The 23,561-nt window shown below is 54.6% G+C and overlaps 3 protein-coding genes across 9 annotated transcripts in view; 1 reads left to right on the top strand and 2 right to left on the bottom strand.

Annotated features, from left to right (window-relative positions):
- The window catches only part of MAP4K1 (mitogen-activated protein kinase kinase kinase kinase 1), a 123,131-nt gene extending 118,659 nt beyond the window's left edge, over positions 1-4,472 (bottom strand). Inside the window, exon 1 of the mRNA XM_016422215.2 lies at positions 3,745-4,472. Coding sequence (XP_016277701.1) covers positions 3,745-3,771 — 27 coding nt within the window. The 5' untranslated portion in view covers positions 3,772-4,472. The remainder of the gene's footprint in view (positions 1-3,744) is intronic.
- ACTN4 (actinin alpha 4) overlaps positions 1-7,055 on the top strand; it is an 80,565-nt gene extending 73,510 nt beyond the window's left edge. For 4 of the 7 annotated variants that reach the window (XM_007491780.3, XM_001362493.4, XM_016422214.2 and 1 more), the window contains exons 13-21: positions 64-172; positions 847-987; positions 1,267-1,449; positions 1,553-1,687; positions 2,173-2,352; positions 2,462-2,608; positions 3,502-3,582; positions 4,749-4,907; positions 5,400-7,055. In XM_007491780.3, coding sequence (XP_007491842.1) covers positions 64-172; positions 847-987; positions 1,267-1,449; positions 1,553-1,687; positions 2,173-2,352; positions 2,462-2,608; positions 3,502-3,582; positions 4,749-4,907; positions 5,400-5,558 — 1,294 coding nt within the window. In that variant the 3' untranslated portion in view covers positions 5,559-7,055. Of the gene's footprint in view, positions 1-63; positions 173-846; positions 988-1,266; positions 1,450-1,552; positions 1,688-2,172; positions 2,353-2,461; positions 2,609-3,501; positions 3,583-3,871; positions 3,938-4,748; positions 4,908-5,399 lie in introns of all 7 variants that reach the window. The other 3 variants (XM_007491781.3, XM_003341058.4, XM_003341057.4) reach the window with 2 other exon arrangements.
- Positions 6,876-16,390, bottom strand: CAPN12 (calpain 12). The gene is made up of 21 exons (XM_001367763.5): positions 16,160-16,390; positions 15,584-15,653; positions 15,377-15,495; positions 14,867-15,000; positions 14,321-14,489; positions 14,007-14,081; positions 13,848-13,933; positions 13,691-13,765; positions 13,213-13,376; positions 12,877-13,109; positions 12,671-12,682; positions 12,365-12,573; positions 11,920-11,962; positions 11,785-11,844; positions 11,570-11,636; positions 9,450-9,520; positions 9,268-9,333; positions 9,098-9,176; positions 7,656-7,772; positions 7,512-7,570; positions 6,876-7,421 (listed from the first exon to the last, which is right to left on the bottom strand). The coding sequence occupies exons 1-21, from the start codon at positions 16,388-16,390 to the stop codon at positions 7,395-7,397; spliced, it is 2,166 nt and encodes a 721-aa protein (XP_001367800.2). The 3' UTR covers positions 6,876-7,394.
- Positions 16,391-23,561: the final 7,171 nt, after the last annotated feature.

Here is a 23,561-nt window from a genome sequence, read left to right as displayed (position 1 = left end):
TGCGCTTTAATGCTACTGGGAAGAAGTCTGGAGATAGCAGCCTTTCTCTCCCCATTCTCACAGCGAACTGGACTATTATGATTCCCCAAGTGTCAATACTCGGTGCCAGAAGATTTGTGATCAATGGGATGCACTTGGCTCACTGACCCACAGTCGAAGAGAAGCTCTTGAGGTAAATTAAGTCCTTGATCTAGACATAGGGACAAAGTATTGGCATAGGCCAGCTCCAAATGCCCAGGTTCTAAATGTACTGACCAGAACCGACCCAGCCGTCTCCCCATCAGTCAGAAGTGCAGGCTGCTCTAAGTGACACACCCGTGAGCTTTAAGGATCAGAATACCCACCACAAGGACAAGATGAGAGAGTTGTGGAGAGAGAACATTGGATCTGAAGATCTGTGGGGCTTAGTGAACTGCAGGCTAGCTCAGGGAGAGTCAGCAGAGTGATGGGGCAGCTGCTGGTGAGAGGGGTGCAGTGATGCCACTGGACTTGTCTTGGTCAGACCTTAGCTTAAGTATTGTTCACAAGTGCCTTGAGGTCAGCTGGACACTGCTGTCCTTGTGGTGAAGCTTCTAAAAGGATGTCATCCAAATGAATAGCCTCTTCGACCCCAGAGGGCAGTGGGGGAGGGGCAGAGAGACAGATTGAGGCTTGAGAACAGGCATGAGAACCATCCTAAAGTGCAGGGGTCTGGGGGTACTCCTTTTCTGGGAGAACTTCACCAAGGCCATGCCTCTGTGGGTGCCTGGGGCCAGCTAGCTTGCCCTTCACTCTTCCACCCACTCCCATGACTACCTGCTGCCTGTCCTTTGGATTTCTTCTTAATGACCTTTTTCCTTACTTCAGAAAACTGAGAAACAGCTGGAAACAATTGACCAGCTGCACCTGGAATATGCCAAGCGTGCGGCCCCATTCAACAACTGGATGGAGAGTGCAATGGAGGACTTGCAAGACATGTTCATTGTCCACACCATTGAGGAGATTGAGGTAGAAAGGAAGCATTAATCCCTGTCTCCACCCTTCACCCCTGCAAAAAACCAGACAGACCTAGATTCCTTCATCTGATTGGGCACAAAAAACCCTCTGTTCTCCCCCTTTTAGAGACTCCTGCTTCTCAGATCAGGATTTTCTGGATAGACCATCTAGGAGTCCTTCCCCCTTGACCATCCTAGATCTGCTGGAAAGGAAAGACCAGCTGCCTTTGCCATTAGACCTGTTGGCAGTCCTACTTGCCATCTTTAACCTCTGACCTGTCCTCTCCTCCAGGGCCTAATTGCAGCCCATGACCAATTCAAGTCCACCCTGCCGGATGCTGACAAGGAGCGGGAGGCTATCCTAGCCATCCATGGGGAAGCCCAAAAGATTGCTGAATGTAACCATATCAAGCTGTTGGGGAGTAACCCTTACACTACCGTTACCCCCCAGATCATCAACTCTAAGTGGGAGAAGGTAAGGCCAACCAGACAGGCTGGGAACAGAGCTTTGGGAGCCTGAGACTGCCCTGCCAACTGAGACAGAACATAACCCTTTTGGTGGACTTTGTCCCTGGCAGGTTCAGCAGCTCGTGCCAAAGCGGGACGATGCCCTGCTGGAGGAGCAAAGCAAGCAGCAGTCCAATGAGCGCCTCCGCCGGCAGTTCGCCAGCCAGGCCAACATTGTGGGCCCATGGATCCAGACCAAGATGGAGGTGAGGGAGGAGCCAGTCACTGAGGACCACGAGCGCCACCTGTTGTCCAATCCACTCCATGGTCCTCTGTGCATGATCACTGAAAGAATTCACATTTGAGCCCTTCAGACAGGAAATCAAGAATAATACTGGATAGTTATAGAGCCTTCCATGAAGTTCCTGGATTTGAGCTATGATTTCTTTTAAGCTCAAGAGGAGAGAATATTACGGGTTAGAGCGGCAGGGGAGGCTTCACTGGGGCTGGCATGAGCACAAGTGCAAAGAGGATATGTAGTTGGTGACCTGCAGTTTTGGTCAAGGGAGTTGGGGAGATGATCCAGCAATCCTCTAAGCTGGAGGAGATGGTTCCTGTTAAGATACAGCAGGAAGGCAGAAAGAAGCATTTAGGGGCTGTGTGTCCCAGGTAAGAGAATGTAGCCTCTCTAACCATCACTGAGGGAAGAAGCTTACTTGCTCTGAGGCACTCCTCCCTTTTCTGAACCCAGGAAATTGGGCGCATTTCCATTGAGATGAATGGTACCCTGGAGGACCAGCTGAACCACCTAAAGCAATATGAACAGAGCATTGTAGACTACAAGCCCAATCTGGATCTCCTCGAACAGCAGCACCAGCTCATCCAGGAAGCCCTCATTTTTGACAACAAACACACTAACTACACGATGGAGGTAGGAGCTGTGCTCCTCTACTCTGCCCTAGACCTCCAACTCCCTTGTCCTCTTCTTTTGCGGCCAGCTGGGCTATCTCTCTCCTCACTCTGTCCAACCTCCTCTCTAGCATATCCGTGTGGGCTGGGAGCAGCTTCTCACCACCATTGCCAGAACCATCAATGAGGTGGAGAACCAAATCTTAACCCGAGATGCCAAGGGCATCAGTCAGGAACAGATGCAGGAGTTCCGGGCGTCCTTCAACCACTTTGATAAAGTGAGTAAATGCAGACTTGCTGCTCTCTGGGCAGAAATTCACCTCTAGAGCCTTCCCAAATTGGCTGTTTGCCATTACCCACTTCATCCAGAACCTTCCTGGTGTCATCTTCCCCTCCTTCCCTAACCCCCACCTTCATTCACTCATTGATTTAGCATTGATTGACCAAAGCTCCTACAGCATTTTGCAAGAATAGTCATAGTCTTGGTCCCTACCGTTAGTGAGCTTAGAGCCCAAGTCTAAGAGGACAGAGAAGGGAGCTACACAGAAATAGCAGTATTACTCTTATGCAGAGCCCTAGGTGAAAGGTAATGTGACTGGCAAAAACTCCTCACCCAGCCTCCAAGGCTACCTCTAAGGCTAGAAGGAAGTCGGTCCAGTTCAGGCAGCTATAGCAAAACCGTTCCATGGGTCAAGAGAAGAGTTTGTCCTAACTGGGAAAGCTTGCTGCCACCTTAAGCCGTTCCCCCCTGGGACCTGCTCTCTGTTCCCTACCTCTTGGACTGCCCTGATTCCCTCAAGGTCACCCAAGGGAGAGAAAGGAAAGATGGGGGCTGAGCCAGAAAAGTATGTTGGAGGAACTGGCTGAAAGCTTCTCAGGTCTTCAGAGTCTGGCTAGGCAAGCCAATACCCCATATACTCCCCAAATTCCATTTCTCCAAAGCTCATTCCCCACACCCCTTCTTCCCCTTTCCTGAGGTCACTGTGTCTGTGTTACCCTCTAATGATGTATTTCCCTCCTGTCTGCTTTCCTGTGTGTCCTTCCTCCCTTCCCCAATCCTGCATGTGGCCTCATGGCTCCTCCCGTCTCCGGCCTTGGTTTCCATACCCATCATTCCTCTTCCCCACCTGCTCGGTGGGGCCTGGACCGTGCCCCCTGGACGGTGTGGCAGGATCACGGCGGGGCGCTGGGGCCTGAGGAGTTCAAAGCATGTCTCATCAGCCTGGGCTACGATGTGGAAAATGATCGACAGGTACGAGTGCCTTGGTGGGACTGCCCACCCAACAGTTTAATTAACCGCCTGTCTCTCTCTCCCTTTCTCCCCCTCCACTACTGTCCTCTCTCATTCGCCATTTAAACCATCATTTTTCTCTCCATTCTCACTGGCTATTTTCTTTCCGTACTTTTCTCTTACCTTGAGCTTTCTTGACTGTTTGTCCATCTATTCTTCTCTCCATCTTCCACCTCTTGCCTGTGCCATCTCCTCCCTTCATCCCCACTCTGGGGCTTCCCCTTCTTCGGCTGTCCTTCCCTTGGAGCAGAAGCAAACTGGCAGCATGGACGCAGATGACTTCCGAGCTCTGCTTATCTCCACAGGATACAGCCTGGTACGCTATTCGCTCTCTTCACCCTCTCCTCCTCCAAACTGGCTATTGCCCTTGGGAAGGAACAAAGCGTTCCTCTCTTCTTTCTGCCTTTTGACCTAGCCAGGTGGGAGGGCCCTCACGGCCTTCAGCTGCCCCTTGCTGACATGCTCAAAGCCTCTTCTCCTTTCTCTCCCAGCAGCCCTTCACTCTTGGCTTTGCCAACCCCAAGACAGAGGGAGTCCTCTCTCCCTCTGCTTCTCTTCACCATATCCCTTTCCCATTTTTCTCTTTCTCCTTTTCCCATTTTCTCCCGATTCTATCTTTGGAATCTATAGGTAGAATTTGGCTGGGGACCCAGCTTTAAATGACTGCCCATGATCTTCTAGCAAGCATGGAGAAGCCCCTGGGGTAGAGAGGGAAGGAGTTGGTTTTCTCCCTTCTCCCCTCTGGGTTGGGGATGATGGGTACTTGTCAGAAGACTGACATCCAGTGGCTCCTTCTGACTGGCCTGATGTTGCTACTCGTTTCTAAATCTGAGCTGCTGGGTGCCAGCAGAGAGACAAGGAGGACCTTGGAGTACTTCTCGGCTCATAAAAGGAGAGAATGATAGCAGGCTGTCAACAGAGAACTGGGGTCTCTGATCCTTTAATGCTCCACTTGAGCGTTGAAGCTGGTCTTGGCTGGCTGGCTGACTGCCTGGTTGGGCCCTGGCTAGGAGACAGGGATGTTCCTTAGTCCCCCTCCACAGGATTGTTCCTCCCCTCCGGTGGCAGGGATAGACCCTTGAATCCTACACTAACGATATCTCTTGTCTCTTTCCGCTCCCCTACAGGGTGATGCTGAATTCAATCGCATCATGAGTGTTGTGGACCCCAACAACAGTGGCATCGTGACATTCCAGGCCTTCATCGACTTCATGTCCCGAGAGACCACCGACACAGACACGGCCGACCAGGTCATTGCTTCCTTCAAGGTCCTGGCTGGAGATAAGGTGAGCTGCTTGGTGCCTCGAAGCAAAAAGATGGCCTTCCTCTGCCTGCCAGGACTTCCATATCTAGAATTCTCAAGAGGACAGAAAGGGCAATTCAGATAGAATGAACCCTGGGAACCCTTAACACTAGCTAGGAAAGGTCTTGGACAGCATCTGCATCAGTCTGCAGAGAGGGAGGTCATGCACCAAGGCCTGGGTGCCTCGGGGCCTAGAGCCCAGGTCTCCCGATTCCCTGCCTGGGGCTCTTTTCCACACTACTTTGTGGAAGTCAAGGACATGGGAGGGAGCCAGCCCAAGACAAACTCAGTCTCCACCTTGGGAGAGAATTGAGTTAAGAGTTTCTGTTGGGATCTAGAAGGAACAGGAGAACCTGAAGCCTTCTTGACACAGTGGAAACTCATGGGAGGGAAATCCAGCATTGTCCAAAGGGGTCTGATGGGAAGCCTCAGGCAGCCCTGTCTGCCCTGTTCACCTTGTCCTATTCCCTGCTAGAACTTCATCACAGCTGAGGAGCTTCGGCGAGAGCTGCCCCCGGACCAAGCCGAGTACTGCATTGCTCGAATGGCTCCGTACCAGGGCCCAGATGCTGCTCCTGGAGCCTTGGACTACAAATCCTTCTCCACAGCCCTGTATGGCGAGAGTGACCTGTGAGCCGTCCGCTCTCCCTACCCCTGCCGCCCCTCCCTGAGGAGACACAGTGACCAAACCACCTTCCCCAACCTCCAGCTCTGGGGAGCCCCCTTCTCCCTCTAGGGGGCGGCCTGCTATATAGTCCAGTTTTCTCTGACCTGATCAGGTATCTATGCAAAGTTTTCTCTCTCTCTTTCTCTTGATCTTTTTTGTGGAGGGGGGAAAGGGGCAGGATCTCTCTTCTCTCTTAGTTGATTGACCAGGAGTTCCCCAGCCTGGGGCAGGGGGAATGCTGAAGGGGGAGTTTAGAGTCAATCATTCTGGTCTGCTATAAATATATATATATAATATATATTTTTAAAACTAAGCTGAGGTGATACCCTCGTGGAATGAAGACTGGCCTCCCTCCCCAAGCTGCACAGCATCACGCTAACATGTCTCCTCGGCCACACTGTCACCTCTTGGCGCACACGCGCGCGCACACACACACACACACTATTGCCCTTCTCATCCCAGCAGGTGAACTCCTCCCCTCCTCCATAAGGGCCTATTACAGCTTGTTCCCTTCAGGGCCAAAGACCATGTGCCTTGTCTAGGAACCCTCTTGGGTCCAATTTTCTGATGGGACTAAGGAATGGGGAGGCAGCCAAGCAGCCTAAGAATGTGGGTTCATTGGGGACTACCCACACTCGGGGCCCTCCCTCAGCTACTTGCGGGGCAGGGCCTGCCCATTGCCGCCACCGCCTCCTGCTTCCTCGCTCTTTTGTTTCCTTCCACCTTCTTCCCTCCCCGTGGCCCCTGCTACCTTTTCCTCATAAAGATGCTTAAAGAGGGATGGATTGCAACCAGCTGGGGCAGCTTAGATCATGGCCGTGTGCTGGCATTTGGGAGTCAGGGAACAGCAGCCAGAGAGGGCTGAACTAGAGGACCTGGGGTGATGGAGGAGGGCCAGAGCCTTGGGGTCTGCCCTGTGTCATGGACCACAGGCATGAGCATTGTGGATAGTGCCCAGACTGGCCCTCGCCAGGAACCCCACTCTCACTTTGACTGGACTCTATCCTCAGCAAGTTTTCTAAGGACCAAAAAATTAAAAAAAATAAAAAGTAAAAAACATTAAATCCCCACAAAAAAAAACCCTTTTAAAATAATTAAAAACTTCAGAGAGTTACTATTTACTTTATTAACTTACGGATTTATTATATAAATATATATTCACCTAGCAACATATATTTGCTGTCTTTCTTGGTCTTGTAATTAAGATCTCAGCTGATTATCCTACCTGTTCCCCCTTCCCTTACCCCCTATTGTTTTCCCTCTTCCTCTTTGGTGTCTTTTGTCAGGGACTAGTCTTTGGGGATTCCCCTTGAGGGGAGGGTCTGGGGGCCTGGCTTAGGGGAGTGAAAGGCTGGGCGGGCTGGCTGCTTCTGTTTGTGGTTTTGTTTTTTCTTTTTTTGGCGTTCTCATTTTTTTCTGGAAAAACCAACAGAACAATAAAATGTGTAATATTTTTAAGAACAATTTCCAAAAGGCCCTCTGTTTCTGCCTCTCTTTGCTGTTTATTTAATATCGTGGACTCTGGGTCAGATGCCTAGGAGAGGAAAATTATTTAGAGCCAGCTCATGGAGATCTCTACATCCTGAGCAGGCAAAACTGAGGGGATTTCAGCAGGTTCCCAAGGCCAGACACTTGTCCCAAGTACTGATGTCAGCTGTCTCCTGCCTCCCACCCCAGCCTGGCTGTCCTTCTGACAAAGGAGAGGAAGCCTGGATCTGGCTCTTTCCTTTTGGCTTTCCCACTCTTGAAGTAGGCCACGGCCCCCTCTCATACTGGTTTGTCTCCTTCCAAGAAGAAAAGGCTCTAGGAAAAGGTGGCCAGCTCCATCCACTGCAAGAGAAAGGGTTGGGACTGAGTCTGGATGACTCCAAAGAGTTGGCACGTCATCCTCCCCCGGCCCTGCCTGCCCCCCAGCCTCACCTGTCTCTTAGTCATGTAGACGAGCCCTTCCCCTTCCCCGAGACACTGGCTGCAGTGACCTGTCCCAGAAGGAGAGAGGAGGTATGTCTCCAGCCACCCCTGCTGTGGCTTGTCCCAGCTTCCCAGGGCAGGGGGGTCACTTACGGAAGAGGCAGGTGAGCTGGGTCACGCAGGACACGAAGCGGTCCAAGTCGACCCGCAGGCGACTGTCGCGGTATCGGCTGGTGAGGAGCTGGGTCAGCTGGTTGTTAAGCTGGAAGCCTGTGGGAAGGGAAAGCAGGGCCTCTTACCCAGGGCTCCTTGGCCCTGAGCCAGCGTTTCCTTTTGATCCCTACAGCCAGTGAGCTGAGAACTGAAGACCAAGGGATGGTCTCAGGAGCCTGGGTCACCGGGGCGGCTGTCACCCCAGGCCAGTTTCTAGGACTACAGCCAGGCAGCCTGATGGAAAGCTGCATGCACGGGACGGTCCCAAGATCCTCTTGGACCCCTGAGTCACTACAGGGGAGCACCCTTGGTTCCAATGTAGCCTCAGGCCCAGCACCAAGGGCTACAGGTGGAGCTATGCCACTTGGAGGCCCCTCCTGTAAGTGGTTTTGAGCAGGCCTCATTTGGGGCCCCAAGCCTGCCTTCCCTGGACACCAGGGATGGGCGAGTTTATTTGTTAATTTTGATGTTTGAAGGCTAAATAGTAGATTCTCATTCAGGGTGATGGAAAAGAAAAAACTAGGAAAGATGGGGACCTGGGTGTGAATTCTGCCTTAGGCACCAAGACCTTGCAGGGCTGAGCTGCCCAAACTCTTACCTTCCGTCTTAGAATCAATACTGTGTATCAATCAATACTGTGTGTTGGTTCTGAGACAGAAGAACAGCAAGGGCTAGGCAGTGGGGGTGAAGTGACTTGCCCAGGGTCACACAGCTAGGAAGTGTCTGAGGCCAGATTTGAACCAAGGACCTCCAGACTCTGGGCTTGGTGCTCTTACCCACTGAACCACCTCATTGCCCCTATAGACTTTTTAAAAAAATTATTAAGCATTCAGTTCAGGTGCAAAGAGCTAACCAATGGGTCTGGGGGCCCATGTTCTAGTCCCAACATGGTTACTTCTTATTTTTCCCCAGTGCAGCTGTTAAACAATAGCTGTCACATTTAGGCTGACACGGTCCGGGGAATAGATGCCCTAGAGCTGTGCTAGCAAACCTATGGCACGCATGCCTGAGCAGGCATGCAGAGTGCTCTCTGTGGGTGTCACCTGCCAGACTTCATTACTAGAAAGGCAGTGGGACTCAAGGGAGCTGCTCCCTTCACCCCCTCCACATCCCATCTCCCTCTTGCCCCTGGGTTTTCCCCCAAATTGTCCCATCTGTGCCCATGACAACCCATTCTTGCTTTGGTTCCTTTTAGTAATTCCCAAGATTTGGCCTAGAATCACCTGAACTGTCCTGAGAAGGCTAGCCAGGGGGTCAGGAGGAAGGAAGGGATCTACCCCAACCTGATTCTTCTAGCAGTCATCTTGGGGTTCATCCAGGGATTCATGGGGTTCTCTAGCCAGTACTTCTCAAAGATGTAGAATGGCACCCATCTGCGTTACCTGCTGTATTGAGTGCCAGCCTCAGCTCGTGTGAATTCATGGTCCCAGATTTGTCAGCATCGAACTTGTTGAATGTGGCCTTGGTAGGAGAAGAAGTTAGCCCTCAGGCCAGCCCCCTCCCTTGCCCCTACCACCTGCTGGTCTCCCCGCCCTCTCCCTGCTGCTCTTACCTGCCACCCCTGGAGTCGATACCAAAGCTGCTGAAACTCTGGCAGCGTCAGACAGTGCCCTCTTTGCTGCAGGACGGTTCAGGGAATTGTGGACGGGGGAACCAGTTGCCCTTCCCCAAAAGCCCTCTGCTGCTTGGCAGCGACACTTCCCTCCCCAGTGAAAAACAATTTCATAAGGATACCCCAAAACAGTGGATCAGTTGTTCACAGGTCCGGAACCCAATCTCTCCAGGTGGATGAGTCCAAGAGCTTCCTGAAAGAAAGCAGGCCTTAGTTTGCAGGCATTACTGTTTGATGGAATCAGCCTTCCTGGAGAGGTGGGGGACCTCTTGGCGAAGCCCCCAAAATCACCGTGCTGTTTGAGCCTTGAGAATGGCCAAGGGGGGACTCTGCAAATGGTCTGGGACCTAACTCAATCCTGGGGTGTCCACTGCCTGCCCCAAGACCAGAAATTTGTTTCTGGTGGCCCCCCAAAGTTGGTATGGGGAAGCTCAGGCTTTGGAGCTAGAAAGACCCTCGAGATCATCTGATCCAGTCCCCTCATTTTATAGATGGAGAAATTAAGGCCCAGAAAAGCGAAATGGACGTCATCTGGGCCAGCCTGTCCCTGAGTGGGCATCCTCCCGACGGCGTCCCCTGCCTCGTACAGGGGAGCCCACACCTTCCGACTCGGGGGTCCACGGCAGATCCATTAGTGCAACCCCTTCCTCTAGGGCATTGCTCTTGTGCCCTCCTAGAGGCTGGTCTCCAGGCAAATGGCCCCAATGCCTTCCACAGTGCCCTTATGGCATTGGTTTGGGGTCCCCTGTGCCCTCTAGACATGTTCCAACGTTACCGGGAAGGAAGGGAAGGTAACAAGCCTTTACGCTGTGCCTGCCCGGCCAGGCAGGTGCTGTTATGACCCCCATTTTACAGTTGAGGAAACAGAGGCAGGCAGCAGCCGTGATTCACCCAGGGTCCCACAGCCAGGAAACGGGAGGCAGGATTTGAATTCAGCCGTCTGACTCCCGGCCCAGAATTGCCACTTCGCCTCGTAGCTGACTGGGCACCCTAGCCAGGATCCGCTTACAGCTCTTCTAAACACCAGGCTCCTCTTGGCAGCTCGATTATCATATCTACCGCCCGGGCCACACAGACGGGCCAAGTCCGGCCTCCCCCAGCCCACGACGACTCGCCAGGCATCCCTGCTCGGCAGCCATACATCATGCGTCTCCCCCCGGGCTTGGGTCAAAGGAAACAAGAAGCCGGGTCCTGGGCGATGTGTTTTATCCAGTCTGCAGAGAAAGCCAGGCCGGCTCCCTGGGACACGCCCCCGCGGCCTCCGAAGATGGCGTCATTTAACCGGACAGCCGTGCCTTTAGGCCGCAGCTCTGCCCGCTCCGGCTCTGTTACCTGCATTTCCTGTGTGTGTGTATGCGGAACGGACGCTGCTTTGCATTGTTGAGCACTGAGTATGGGGCCCCTGAATGATGTCGTGGAGAGAACTCGAGGCCTGGACTCGGGAAGATCTGAATTAAAATCCTGCCTTGCACATCAGTTGGGTGACCCTGGACGCGTCTCTTAGCCTCGGCCTGCCTTGATTCCTCCGCTGTAAAGCGGGAATGATGGGAGCATATCCCTTGTAGAGCGGCCGAGATCGCCAAAGCAGATAGTTGCCCCGAAGTGCTTCGCCACTGTGCCTGGCACATAGCGGGCACCACGGAAAGTCTCCCTTTCCCTGTTGCCACCCACTGACTCCCTGCCCGTCCTTTTCCCTTCGAAGAACTGCTCCAGGAGGTTCCCATTTACCAGTGAGCGCAGCCCATCCTGGCCAAGGATCCGGCACCCTATTCTAAGCCCAGCCTGCTCTGAAGCGGCTCCTCTCGGACCCCAGCCGACTTCCCTGGTGGCGGCCCCAGGGGTGCTCCCCACAGCTTCCCCTTTCTTGGCTGGGACGTGGCGAACCCTTCCGTGATTTCTGAGCTCCTGTTGGTGTCCTTCGTCCCCCCTGAGGAGAATCCCCAGGAGGGGGAGAGGCTTATCCACAAGCCGCCTGTCCCGGATCCCTGGCCGAGGAGCAGCTACGGCTTTGCCTGCTTCCCCCAGACGGGCTGCCTCCAGCGCTCACGGCCGGCTGAGGGAAGGCAAGAAGCCTCCCCCTGACTTCAGCTGCTTCCTTCCCTCTTGGGCCAGCCTTCTCCCCCTCCAAACGCCCTATCCTTCCCCAGAACCTCCCAGCCTCCAGCTTTTCCATCTCTGAGCCGGTCTCGTGGCCCTATGCCAGTGTTCCTCCTGGGTCACCCCTACCCTGGCCAGGACTCACCCCAATCCCCAGGCTCTAGAGCTAAGCTCAGTAAGGCCTGCAGCTGGGCGGTACTGATGGCTTCTTCCTGGGGAAAGGAAGCCAGAAAAGCGTTGGGGACCCTCCCTGTCCAGCTTTGCTGGGCCACCCCCCCCTCCATCCAGAAAGCTCTCCGTTGCCCCGTGCCCTCTGGCTGGCCGTTTCCTCCCCACTTTGGCTCCCTTCTGCCTCCGCACCTCTCCAGCCAGTTCGTGAAACAACTGCTCCAGGTCAAAGTCAAGGGGCGCCGAGGGGGTCTGGGGAGAGAACGTTCCGTCACCGGCCGAGGCCGCGCCACAGCTGCTGCGCTTTCAGCCTGGACCCTGACTCACCGTGAGGACCTGAAGGTCGGCGCTGACGGCGTTGTCGATCTCCCTGAGAGAGAGAGAAGGGCGAGAGCTCAGGGCCGCCCGGGGCTGGGAAGGGATGTCCCTGCTCACCTCCCTATGGTAGGAGACCTAGCAGGGCACTGAGTCTGGGGCAAGACCTTCCCCTTCCCTGAGGTGTGACATGCGGGCCAGAGGGCCTCCGAGGGGGCTCCCTGCTCCCAGCCTGGGGGTTGCCAGTCTGATCTACACTTTGCCAGCCCGAACACTTGAACCGAAATGCGCTTGTGGTCGTTTTACAGGCGACCGAACAGGCCCAGAGAAGGCATAAGGCTTGCCCAAGACAGCCCAGGATCGGAGCTCGGTCTTCTGCCTCAAGATCCAGGCCTGCGGCTCGGGGGCTTCCCGGGGCTTGGGGGTTGGCCGGGGGATCCTGGGGAGGGGGTGTCACCTGGCCGTGTGCTGGCATTCCGTGTAGATGCGGAACGTGAAGTCAGACTCCTCGCCCACGTGAGCAGTGCTGGGAACGATCAAATAATGGCCCGGCGCCAGGCGGCAGCGACGGCTGACATCTCGGCGGATGCTGAACGGGGACCTGTCAGCGCGGAGCAGGCCAGCCAGGAGCTCCCGGCGCCGGGGGGAGTCCTGCAGGCCCAGCAGCTGGGGGGGGGGATGGATGGATGAGGCTCCCCAGGAGCCTGAGGGTCCCTGCCCCAACCCCCTCCAGAGAGCATCTGGCAAGATCAGCATCCGTTACCTCCTCAGGAATCTGTGGGAGAGAAAACAGGGATGGGTTTCTTGCCCCCCTTCAATCGCGCCACATTCCCTACTGTGTCCTGCTCTCTACGTCCCCCCCGTCCTCTAGGTCTTTCTGGAGGTCTCCCTGAGGTTCCCTGCCTTTCCCAATTCTCCCTTGGTCCGCTTCAGGCCCCCCCAGCCTTCCCCCTATCTCCTTGTCCGCACCCTGAAAACGTGGAAGCCAACGGTGAGGTAGGTGACACCGCGGGCACGGAGCCGCCTCCGATTCCTCTGGATCAGGGAGAGGAGCACTGTGCATTTGGAACGCCGGCCCCCCATTCCAGGGCGGGCCCCTCCGGCCCCCCAGCCACCCCACGGGCCCCCCTCATCGTCCTCTCTTTCTTCCTCATCAGGGTCCTGCAGTGTTAGCTGGAACTGGGGATTTGTCCAAAAGGTCTCTGTTTGGGGGGGTGAAAGGGAGAGATGGGGTTCTTGAACTCCCCCCGCCACAGACCTTAGTGTGGGTCACACACACACCCCCTCCCACACTCAAGGGCTCACCATTGCCTGGCTGGCCCCCACCAGCATTGAAGCCTCGAACCCATCGGCCCTGGAAGGTGTGGACGTGCCAGCCACCCCCCTTGGGCTGAGGACCGAGCACCTCGGGGCTCAGGCTGCAGATCTGGACGGTGTTAAAATGTTGCAGGAAGTCCTCCAGCCCCATCCTGGGAGAAAGAGATCCCAGGCCTCGGCCCCTGATTTTCCAAGAGCTCCCCTTGCTCACTTCCCTGGTCCACTCTGACCTCCTTCACCATCTTCTGGTTTCTGTCTCCCCCCCTGATCTCTTCTCCCATCTCCTGTCCTCCACGGCCCAGTCTCGTCCCCATCTCTCCCCGGACTCCCATGTCCTCCCTGGAGGCCTTTACCGGGCCATCTCCAGCTCCGACCCCCCGGGAGCCCCCTCACTCATCAGACCCCTTTCTCTCCCCTTGTTCCCCGGCGGCCCCGGGGCGGCAAGGGGGCTTATCTCCTCTCTCACCAGAATTCTCCGTCCTCCTTCTTCACGAGCAGGGCCTCCCGCCATGCCTCAGGGAGGGCAGCCCATCGGGGGCAGCTGCGCGGGGGCGGGGCAGAGGTGAGGAGGGGGCGGGGCTCCTGGACCCAGCCCGCCCCGCCCCCCTCGGCCACTGGCTCACCTGTCGCTCCACGCCCCGCTCCACTCCACGTGACCCCAGGGGTTGCGGAGCCGGAGGAGCCGCACTTTAGCGAAGCCCAGAGTTATCTGAGGGGACCGAGAGGAGCGCTCGATGTCCGGTCGGCGACCTCGTCCCCGCCCCCGGGCAGCACGCACTCACCTTGTGGGTCCCGGTGACGGAGTAAGCGTGGCCTCGGACCAGCCCGTCCTCCGTCCTGTACTCCCCGCGGTCACTCTGGGGTCGCCGGGGCGGGAATGAGGGGGCCGGACCCCGAGCAAAGGGAGACAGCGGGCCGGCTTCAGAGGGCGCCCCCGCTCTCTGCCCTCCTCTAACCCAGGGAAAGGGGGACGCCCGGGAGAGAAGGGGCTGGAGACGTTCGGGGCACCCCGTGGAGAAGTCTGTCAGGGACGCCGTCGGGGGACCCCCCGCTGGGCGAGACCAGGATGGGGCGCCAGGGGAGGGGGGAGGCTCACCAGGGCTGTGGCGCCCACGAGGGACTCCTTGGCCAGGGCGTGCCGGAGAGCCGAGAAGAGGCCCGGCGTGTTGGGCTGCAGGTACAGGACCTCCCCCACGCCTCCCGTGAAGTCCACGAAGGCCTCGTTCATGTGGCCGCCCCGCATCACTTCGTAGGAGCCGTGGAGCCTGCAGGGAAACCAAGGGGGGCCGCGCCCCTCCCCTGGAGGGGGGAGGAGGGCAAGCAGGGAGCAGGCTTGAGAGCCAGCACGCGTGGGGGAGGTTGGGGCTGGACTGGGAATGAAGCTTTGGTCCTGGGGGCCTCCAAGGCCCCAAAGGGGCTGGAGATGTGGCCGGGGTTCCCGAGCATCAAAATGGGGGGTCTTCGAGGCCCCCAAGGGTCAGAGGTTGTACGGGGGCTTCTCAGAGGTGGAGGGAGAGATCTAAGGGCTCCCTGACACTGCAAAGGTTGGGGGGGGCTCTGGCTGTCCCCATTCAGAGCCACTGGGCTTGGGGAGTCACTCGGGGCTCCCAGAAGCTTCACACAGGGCCGGGGCCCTCCTTACTTGGCGTAGGCCTTCTCCAGCAGCGAAGCCCAGAACTCGGCCCTCTGCGCAGAGCGAACAAAAAGCAGCTTCCCATCCCGCACGGGCAGCCGATCGTCCACCACCACGTCCACCCAGTGGCCGAACTGCCAGAGCTGAGAGGAGAGGGGGCGGGGAGGGGGCAGCACCCCACCTCTTGCCCCCCCCCAAGCTCCCAAGGCCACAGGGAGAGGGGCCACGAAGCTGTTCTCTCTGAGTGACATCTAGGGAAACTGAGTCCCACAGAGGGGCCTAGAAAGGGCCTCTCCCCAGCCCATTGGAAGGGAAGGACTGGAGGGTCAGTTCTTGGAGGCCAGACTGTTCCATTCTCTGTATTGACTACTTGATTAAGCACCTACTACGGACACAAGGAAGGGACGCTCGCACTCTCCTGGCCCCGACACCAAGGCCGTGGACTGCTCTGTCCCATAAAGAGCCACAAAACCCCCAAACAAGGGCGTCTCCTCCTTCGCTGGCCCCGCACCCCCCTACCTGGAAGTGGAAGACTCCAGCGTACCCCCACTGAAAGCTCTGCCCGGGAGGCACCACCCGATGGAGGAGGCGCGGGTACAAGGTGAGGGAGGCGGCTGCGGCCAGGAACCAGCAGTTGCCTGGGCACAGGAGGGGCACAGGAGGAGTCAGGAGGACCCCAGGGAGCTCCCGTGGAGATTGGGGGGGAGGGGGGAGGGGAAGACTCACCCAGACTGCCCTGGCACACATCGGTCCTATCCATGTTTTCACAGATGAACTGGGGGTTCTCGCAAAACTCCTGAGGAGCAGAGGGGGGCCTGTCAGCCTGGAAGGAGGACCTGCCACCCGGCTCCCCAGATTCTTGCCCTCCCTGGCTCGGTGCCAAGGATGCTCCCTTCTCCAGGAGCCTGGGGCCTGAAGCCTCCTCTGGGAACTAATGACAGGCGCCACCTCCTTCCCCAGGATGAAAGGGCCTCCTAACGCTGCCTTCAGGAAACAGGGGCCCCACCGAAGCCTGAGCTGGCAGGGACAGGGAGAAAAGGCCTGGGATGGGCTGTGCAGGGCACTAGGAGCTCTCCAGCTTCAGCCCCTCGGGCCCCCACCTCTGCCCCCATCGGGGACCCTGGGTCCAGCCCCCCAACTCCTAGGCTTTCAGATGCCCAACTTCTGCCCCCATCCAACGCCCAAGTGTCCCCCCTTTCAGTTCTCCCTCTCAGAGCTTCATCCAGGCCCCCCAGCCCGCCAGTGCTCACCCTTCGGGGCTCGGACCCAACTCCCCTTGACTTATGGGGGTCCCAGACTCACGTGAGGCCTCAGCCACTCCACCCCCTTGGCCTTCTCTGAGCCGGGCCCCAGCTGGTCATAGCCCAGGGCAGAGGGCCCAGCGGGGAAGCAGGGATCCAGGAAGAGGGTCCCTGCCTGCAGGCAGCAGTCCTGGATTGCATGGTAGCACTGGCCCCGGAAGGAGGCAGGCCCCTGGACACTTTCTCCCTCTCCATCCTCCACCAGCTGGATGGTCACCCTCTGAGCGGCCATTGGGGAGACTCTGGGGCTTGGGGGAGGGGGGAGGCCCTTTAAAGCTGAGCTTGGAAGAAGGGAGGGGCCTGTCTTTCAGGGATCTCCAAGCACCACTTGGGGGCCTGGGGAGGAGCCCTGGGAGATCTCTAAGGAATGGTGGCTGCTCAAGGAACCTGTGGTCAGTTGCCCTACTTCTGGACACGCTCCCGGCAGGGTTCCACCCCTCGTTAATATTAATTGATGGTTGATGGGTGAAGGAGGATACACCCTGTGGGTTTCCGGGCCCTTAGTTGTGGCCCACCAATGGCACTTAATGGGCTTGGATTCTGGCAGATGGTGGAAGACCAGGGAAGACTCTAGAAGGGATCCAGGATCCCAGGAGCAGACCCATCTCCCACTGTTGAGCCTTTGCACCAGCCATGCCCCTTGCCACCTCTGAGATTCTATACCTTCCTTTAAGACACCCATTGGGACCCTTCTGGACTCCCTGTGAGCCACCAAAGCAGCCTCCTCTTTGCTCTGGGGGTGTCTCCTGTTGTCTCCCTGATTAGAAGATGGGCTCTGATGGAACAGGGCCATTTGGGGGGGGTATTTTTTCTTCAACCCCTTGGCACTGGGCACAACCCCTGGTTTGTACAAATTTGGGGGGGGATGGACTGGGAACTCCTCAGAAGTTATCTTGTTCTGCCCTCTTATGAGGCTCTGAAGGCTTCCAGTTTGGCCTTTTGCCCTCCTGGCTTCCTTTTCCAACTTTCCCTCAGCCTGCCCAGCCTCTTCCCTCCCTCCAGGCTGGAGGCGCTCTGTAAAGGATGAGTCTTGTCCCCCTATATCCTCCCTCCAAGAATCCCAGCACCCCACCATCGCAGCCTCTTCTTGCTGGGAGACACCTAAAAGGGTATAGAATTCAGATTCCCCTCCAGTGCAGCAATACCCTCTAAGACCTCCCCACTAAAGGCATCCAGCCTTCACTTGATCATGGGACATGACAGGGAACTCATTACCTCCCCCCTTTTTTTAAATTCAAAATTTTCATTTAATTAATTAATTTAAAATATTTTTCCATGTTCCATGATTCATGTTCTTTCCCTCCCCTCCACCTCCCATAGCCAACCAGCAGTTCTGGGTTTTACATGTGTCACTGATCAAGACCTATTTCCATATTATTAATATTTTTAGGGTGATCGTTTAGAGTCTACATCCCCAGTCCTATCCCCATTGACCCATGTGATCAAGCAGTTGTCTTTTTCTGGATGTGGATAGCTTCTTTCTCAAGAGTCCCTCAGAATTGTCCTGGATCATTGCATTGCTGCTAGTAGAGAAGTTCATTACATTTGATTGTACCACAGTGTATCAGTCTCTGTATACATTGTTCCCCTGGTTCTGCTCCTTTCACTCTGCATCAATTCCTGAAGGTCCTTCCAATTTACATGGAATCCCTCCAGTTCCTTTGAGCACAATAGTATTTCATCACCATCATATACCACAATTTGTTCAGCCATCCCCCAATCGAAGAGCATCCCCTCATTTTCCAATTTTTTACCACCACAAAGAGCTCAGCTATAAATATTCTTGTACATGTATTTTTTCCCTATGATCTCTTTGGAGTACCCATTTGTTTGTTTTTTAAACCCTTACCTTCTGTCTTGGAATCAATACTGTGTATTGGTTCCAAGGCAGAAGAGTGATAAGGGCTAGGCAATGGGGGTCAAGTGACTTGCCCAGGGTCACACAGCTGGGAAGTGTCAGGCTAGATTTGAACCTAGGACCTCCCATTTCTAGACCTGGCTCTCAATCCACTGAACTACCCAGCTGCCACCTAGTGCCCCCCCTTTTTTTTAACATTGCAAATCCTTTTTTCCCTCAATATTCATTTTTTTATTGCAAATTCTCTCCTTCCCTCTAGCCCTTCACTATTTCTCTCTTTTTTTTAACCCTTCCCTTCCATCTTAGACTCAATACCATATATTTGTTCCAAGACAGAAGATTGGTAAGGGCTGGGAAATGAGGGTTAAGTGACTTGCCCAGGGTCATCCAGCTAGTAAGCGTTTGAGCCAGATTTGAACCCAGAAACTCCCATCTCTGGGCCTGCCTCTCCATCTACTGAACCACCCAGCTGCCCCCTCTTCACTTCCTCTTGAAGAAAACTCACGTCATGACTGCAGAATTCAGATTGTTAGAAGAATCCTATTTATAGTGAACTGAAGTTTATCTTACTGTAACTTCCCCAGCTGTGCCCCATGGGGCCAACCAGAATGTGCTACTCCCTCCTCCCAGACCAGCCCTTTAGAGGTTCAGCCACCAGGCAGCCAAGGAGCCAAATGGTACCAGCCGACTTCTCTCAGGATGAAGGCTGGGGGAATCCCTGGAATCCGTGATCTGCTCTCCCGGCAAGGCATCGCCATCATCATGGGGAGAGCAGACCTTACTGGGCCAGGACTTGGAGGAGGCAAGTGGGCGAAGTTTAAGTCCAGGGCTGGCCCCACTGGGTAGCTACAGAATGGAGCTTCTCCCCTATCTCCCATCCAGCTGCCCCCCTGACCCAAGACCCCTCAAGCAGCCTCTGGTGTTCTCAGAACTCCCTGGTCAAAGGTGAGACTCGACAGGGCACAGAGAAGCTTAAGCGGTAGCTGGGACGGCTCTGAATCTTCAGACCCGACATCTGGGAAGTCTGGCTGCCCCCAAAGGGTCTTTGACCGGCTCTCTCAAAATGGTCGTTGACCCTTCGGCCTCTCTTTTCCCCTCTGGGGTCTCTGTCTCTGACTGGAATTGTCCGTCCCTGAGTCGTCTGTCAAACCCGCCTGTCTCCTTAGCCTTGGCTTGGTATTTCCTGGGTGGGGCTCTGTTCTTCTCTGGGGGCCCAGAAACCAGACAAACAGCTGCAAAGAGTTAGATTTAGGCTGTCCAACTTCCTGCCTAATTAGTGCTGCCCCAGAGCGGAGGTAGTGAGCTCCCCCTCCCTGGAGGTCTCCAAGAAGAGGCTCCATACCCCTTGGCTTTGGCTGTTGGAGCCGGGATCCTTGTTCAAATGTGTCTGGGTTGGGCTTGAGGATCCCTGAGGTCCCCTTTAACACTGAGATTCCCAGTCTTGGATCCACAAGAGCTTGGGCTGGGGAGCCAGATGCCATCTTGCCCGGCCTCTTCATTCCAAAATGAAGAATCAGGGGCAGAGAGCGGGAATGGCAGAGCTGACTGTCATACCAAGAAGAAACTGAGCAGGAGAGGGAAGGAGACACCCACACCAAGAGGAGGAGAGAGAGACAAAGCCAGAGAGGGAGATGGAGAGGAAGGAGAGAAAGAAGGGAGGAAGAGAGGAGAGAGCAGGCAGACACCTAGATAGACAGACAGACAATTGGAGTAACAATGATTGTTCAGTCATTCCTAACTCCTCAGGGACCCGGGACCACTCCAATACTGTCCCCAGGGTTTTCTTGGCAAAGATTCTGAAGGGGTGGTTTGCTATTCCCTTCTCCAATGAAGTAAGACCAGCAGACATTAAGTGACTTGCCCAGGGTCACCCAGCTAGGAAATGTCCAAGTTCAAATTTGAACTCAGGACCTCTTACCTCCAGGCCTGACTCTCCATCTACTGAGTTGTCCCCAGCTAATGACTTCTTGATTTCTCTTTGACAGCTAAAAGGTATACTGGAAAGAGCACTGGATCTGGAGCGAGGAAGACTCTGCCAGACACTAGCCATGTGATCCTGGGCAAATCACTCCATTTAATTTCAGTTTTCTCACCTGTAAAATGGGGCTAAAATGAACACCCAATTTAAAGAGATACTGTGAGGATCTGGTGAGATCGTACAGTACTCAAAATGCATGTATAATCTATAAGTACACGTCTATCAATGTATGCTATAGATTTGTGCATCTTAGAGTGATTTGTCAGTGCTCCTTGTGATCCTTGTTTTCATTCTTCAAAAGGTGACCAAACCAAAAAGAGGGAACCCTATTCTGGCTCCGATTCCAGCTTCCTGAGGCTGAGAACCCTGGAGGAAAGTGACCTGGAACACGTGAGTGAGGACAGACATCGGCCATCACTGACTTTGCAAAGGCCTGTTTCGAAGGGCTTAGAGGGACGAGAAAAGGAATCCTGGGACTAAAACGTGCCTGAGGGATTTGGCCCAGGAGGGGTGAGATGCTCAGGTGCGAAACTCCAAAAACACAAGGGAAACCATTCCATTCAGGACGTGGAGGCCCAGGGCACACGCAGCCCCCGAGGGATCAGAGAACGGGAGCCCCACGTCAGAGCGGCCACTGTGGGCCCTGCTAGCTGCCAGACCTCCTACGGAAGCTTGGTGAGGCTGCTTTGGAAAAGCCAGATGATGGGGGCTGAAGGGGTCCCACTCTGTACTTTGGAGCATGTGCAAGTACGCTATGACTGTTTCCAGGCTGCTAACCATGTGGTAAAGAAATCGACTTTTTTTTTTAAAACCTTTACCTTCTGTCCTAGAATCAATACTGGGTATTGACTCCAAGGCAGAAGAGTGGTAAGGGCTAGGCAATGGGGGTTAAGTGACTTGCCCAGGGTCACACAGCTGGGAAGTGTCTGAGGCCAGATTTGAACCCAGGACCTCCCATCTCTAGGCCTGGTTCTCAATCCACTGAACTACCAAGCTGCCCCCAAGAAATGGACTTTTGATTGACTGCTGCGTGTGCACTAACTGTCCAGAGGAATCTTCCTGCCTCTCTGCCTCTGCCTCTGCCTCTGGCTTTAGCTCTCTGGCTCCCTCTCTCTTCCTTTTTTCTCTCTCCCCTCTTTTCTTTCTCTTTTTCCTTCTTCCTTTCTCCTCTCCCTCCCTCTCTCTAATCTTTCCTTTTCTTTCTTTTCCTTTCCTCTCTCTCTCTCTCTCTTTCCCGCTCTCTCTCCCCCCTTCCTCCTCTCTCCCACTCTTGCTGTCTCTCTCCTCTCTCATCTTATTCTCTTTCTCTCTCCTACTCTCCCTTCTATTTTTTTTCTCTCTTTCCTTCTCTCACTCCTGCTCTCTCCTTATCTCCCTCTCTTTCTCTTCTGCCATTTTCCTTTCCCCCTTTTCTCTCCTCCCATTCTCCTTTCTCTCTCTCCCTCCCCCTTCTCTGTCTCTGTTTTTCCTCTCTCCCTCCCCCCTCTCTCTTTCTCTCCCTCTCTCCCTTTCCTCATCCTCCTCCTCCTTCTCTCTCTTTTTCTCTCCCCCTCTCCCTTTCCTCCTCATCCTCCTCCTCCTCCCCTTCTTCTATTCTTCTTCTTCTTCCTTCTTCTTTCTTTCTTCTTTCTTTCTTCTTCTCCTCCTCCTCCTCCTCCTCCTTCTTCTTCTTCTCCTCCTCCTCCTCCTCCTCCTCCTCCTCCTCCTTCTCCTTCTCCTCCTTCTCCTTCTCCTTCTCTCTCTCTCTTTGAACAAAGAGGAGAGGCAAGGACTGACGTGAGCCTCTGGGTGGGAGAAGTGTGCAGGAGACAGCCAGTGGCTTTGTCTCCCTACCTGGGTTTGTAATTGGGAGGGTTTTTTTAATGATTGTTTCTATTAAAGTCGCCAAATATCCCAGTTTGATTTCTTGAGCAGCTGTTGCCTGGGTCTTTACCAACAGATGAAGGTTTTTCTTTAACAGAAGCTGGGTGAAAGATCTAAGCCTGGATCAGTGAGTGTGAGAGGCCTTGTCCTTTCTCCTGGCCCTGGTAGGACTCGTCCCTGCTGTAGGGGAAGGAGGACCAGAGCAGGAGTGGACTGTGGGTGACCTGGTGAGCTCTGAAAGATCTGAAGAATGAACAGCCTGCGGTCCAGGGATGGCAGTCTGTGCCTTTTGGTCGTGACTTCTGTCGAGCTGAATGTCGAAGCTTTGACCCCTGCTGGATTAAGGAAGCCTTTAAAAATAGTGATTGAAATGGCTGAGTCCACTTCTTCTCTCCAGAGTTAGCCGACTGGACATCGTGAGTGCTCTGCAATGGAGCAGGGCCCTCCATTCCTGTCGTCAGGCTGGAACAGCCCATACTACATACCCGAAGGACGAGGCTCTTGTTGGCTTTGCCCCCACTATACGGAGAAAGAAGCCAGAGCAGAGAATGGAGGATACAAACAAGAATGTGGCACAGCTTTGTAAAAGCAGTGTCAGCTGGATGGCTCAGGCGATAGTGATCCAGGCCTAGAGATGGGAGGTCCTGGGTTCAAATTTGGCCTCAGACACTTTCCAGCACTGTGACCCTGGGCAAGTCATTTCACCCCCATGCCAGCCCTTACCACTCGTCTGTCTTGGAACCAATACCCAGTATTGATTCTAGGACAGAAGGTGAAGGTTAAAAAAAAGAGTATCAGGAATACTAAAGGTTGGAATGGGCTGAGACTGGTGTGGGTCTAAGGGCACCCAAAGTTGTTGGGAGTGGCCTTGGAGGTTCTATTTGGAGGGGAGATCCGGAGAAAAGAGAAGCAGGACCTGGGATAGGAAGGACAGAAATAGCCCACAACTGAGACAAAGACAGAGCAACTCATTCATAATTTTCCTTTGGTTTTCTCCGTCCAAGAGAATGAATGACCTTTGTTCTAGAAATGGCAAAATAGGAATGACTCAGAGGGAGTCACCCAAGATAAGTAAGGAGATAGTAAGAGTGCACCCAGCTGCCCTTGGCAAGTTTGGGTGGGGGTCGGCTGAATCAATCGTTCAGATCAAGCCATCCCAGTTAAAGTGGCCACAAGAAGGAACTCCTAGAGAACCAGATCGGAAAAGAGCATCTCCAGTGAGTTAATAAGTAATGAATGAGGTGAGAACAAGGCCGAGTCTTTGTAGAATCAATAGATAAATCAGCTACAGAATGTTCTTGGTCAATTTGAAAGTCATTAGTCAAGTCAGGACAATGTACATTCATTTCAGTGTTATGATGTGCTGAGCACTGGGCTGAGTGACAGAAGCAGCACACTAGTGGGGGCTCATGAGGTATTATAAAAATCCTCCTCTAACCCTTTCGATTACCACCAGAATCCAGGGGGGAAATGCACTATCTTCCCCCTAGGGACCCCAACTTTCCAGGGCAAGTGGGAGCTGGGAAAATAGTTCTAGAGTTTGTTCTGTATTTTGGTGAATCCAAGTCCCTGAGCCCAAATGAACCACACCCTCAGCTCCTGAAAGAATTGGCAGGGGCTGCCAGGTGGCTCATGGGATAGAGAGCAAGGCCTGGAAACAGGAGGTCCTGGTTCAAATGTGACCTCACACATTTACTAGCTGTG

The sequence above is a fragment of the Monodelphis domestica genome, chromosome 4 (genome assembly GCF_027887165.1).
Source record: "Monodelphis domestica isolate mMonDom1 chromosome 4, mMonDom1.pri, whole genome shotgun sequence".
Classification (NCBI taxonomy): Eukaryota; Metazoa; Chordata; class Mammalia; order Didelphimorphia; family Didelphidae; genus Monodelphis; species Monodelphis domestica.
The sequence above is the reverse complement of the archived record's forward strand: the minus strand, read 5'-3'. Positions and strand labels throughout refer to the sequence as shown.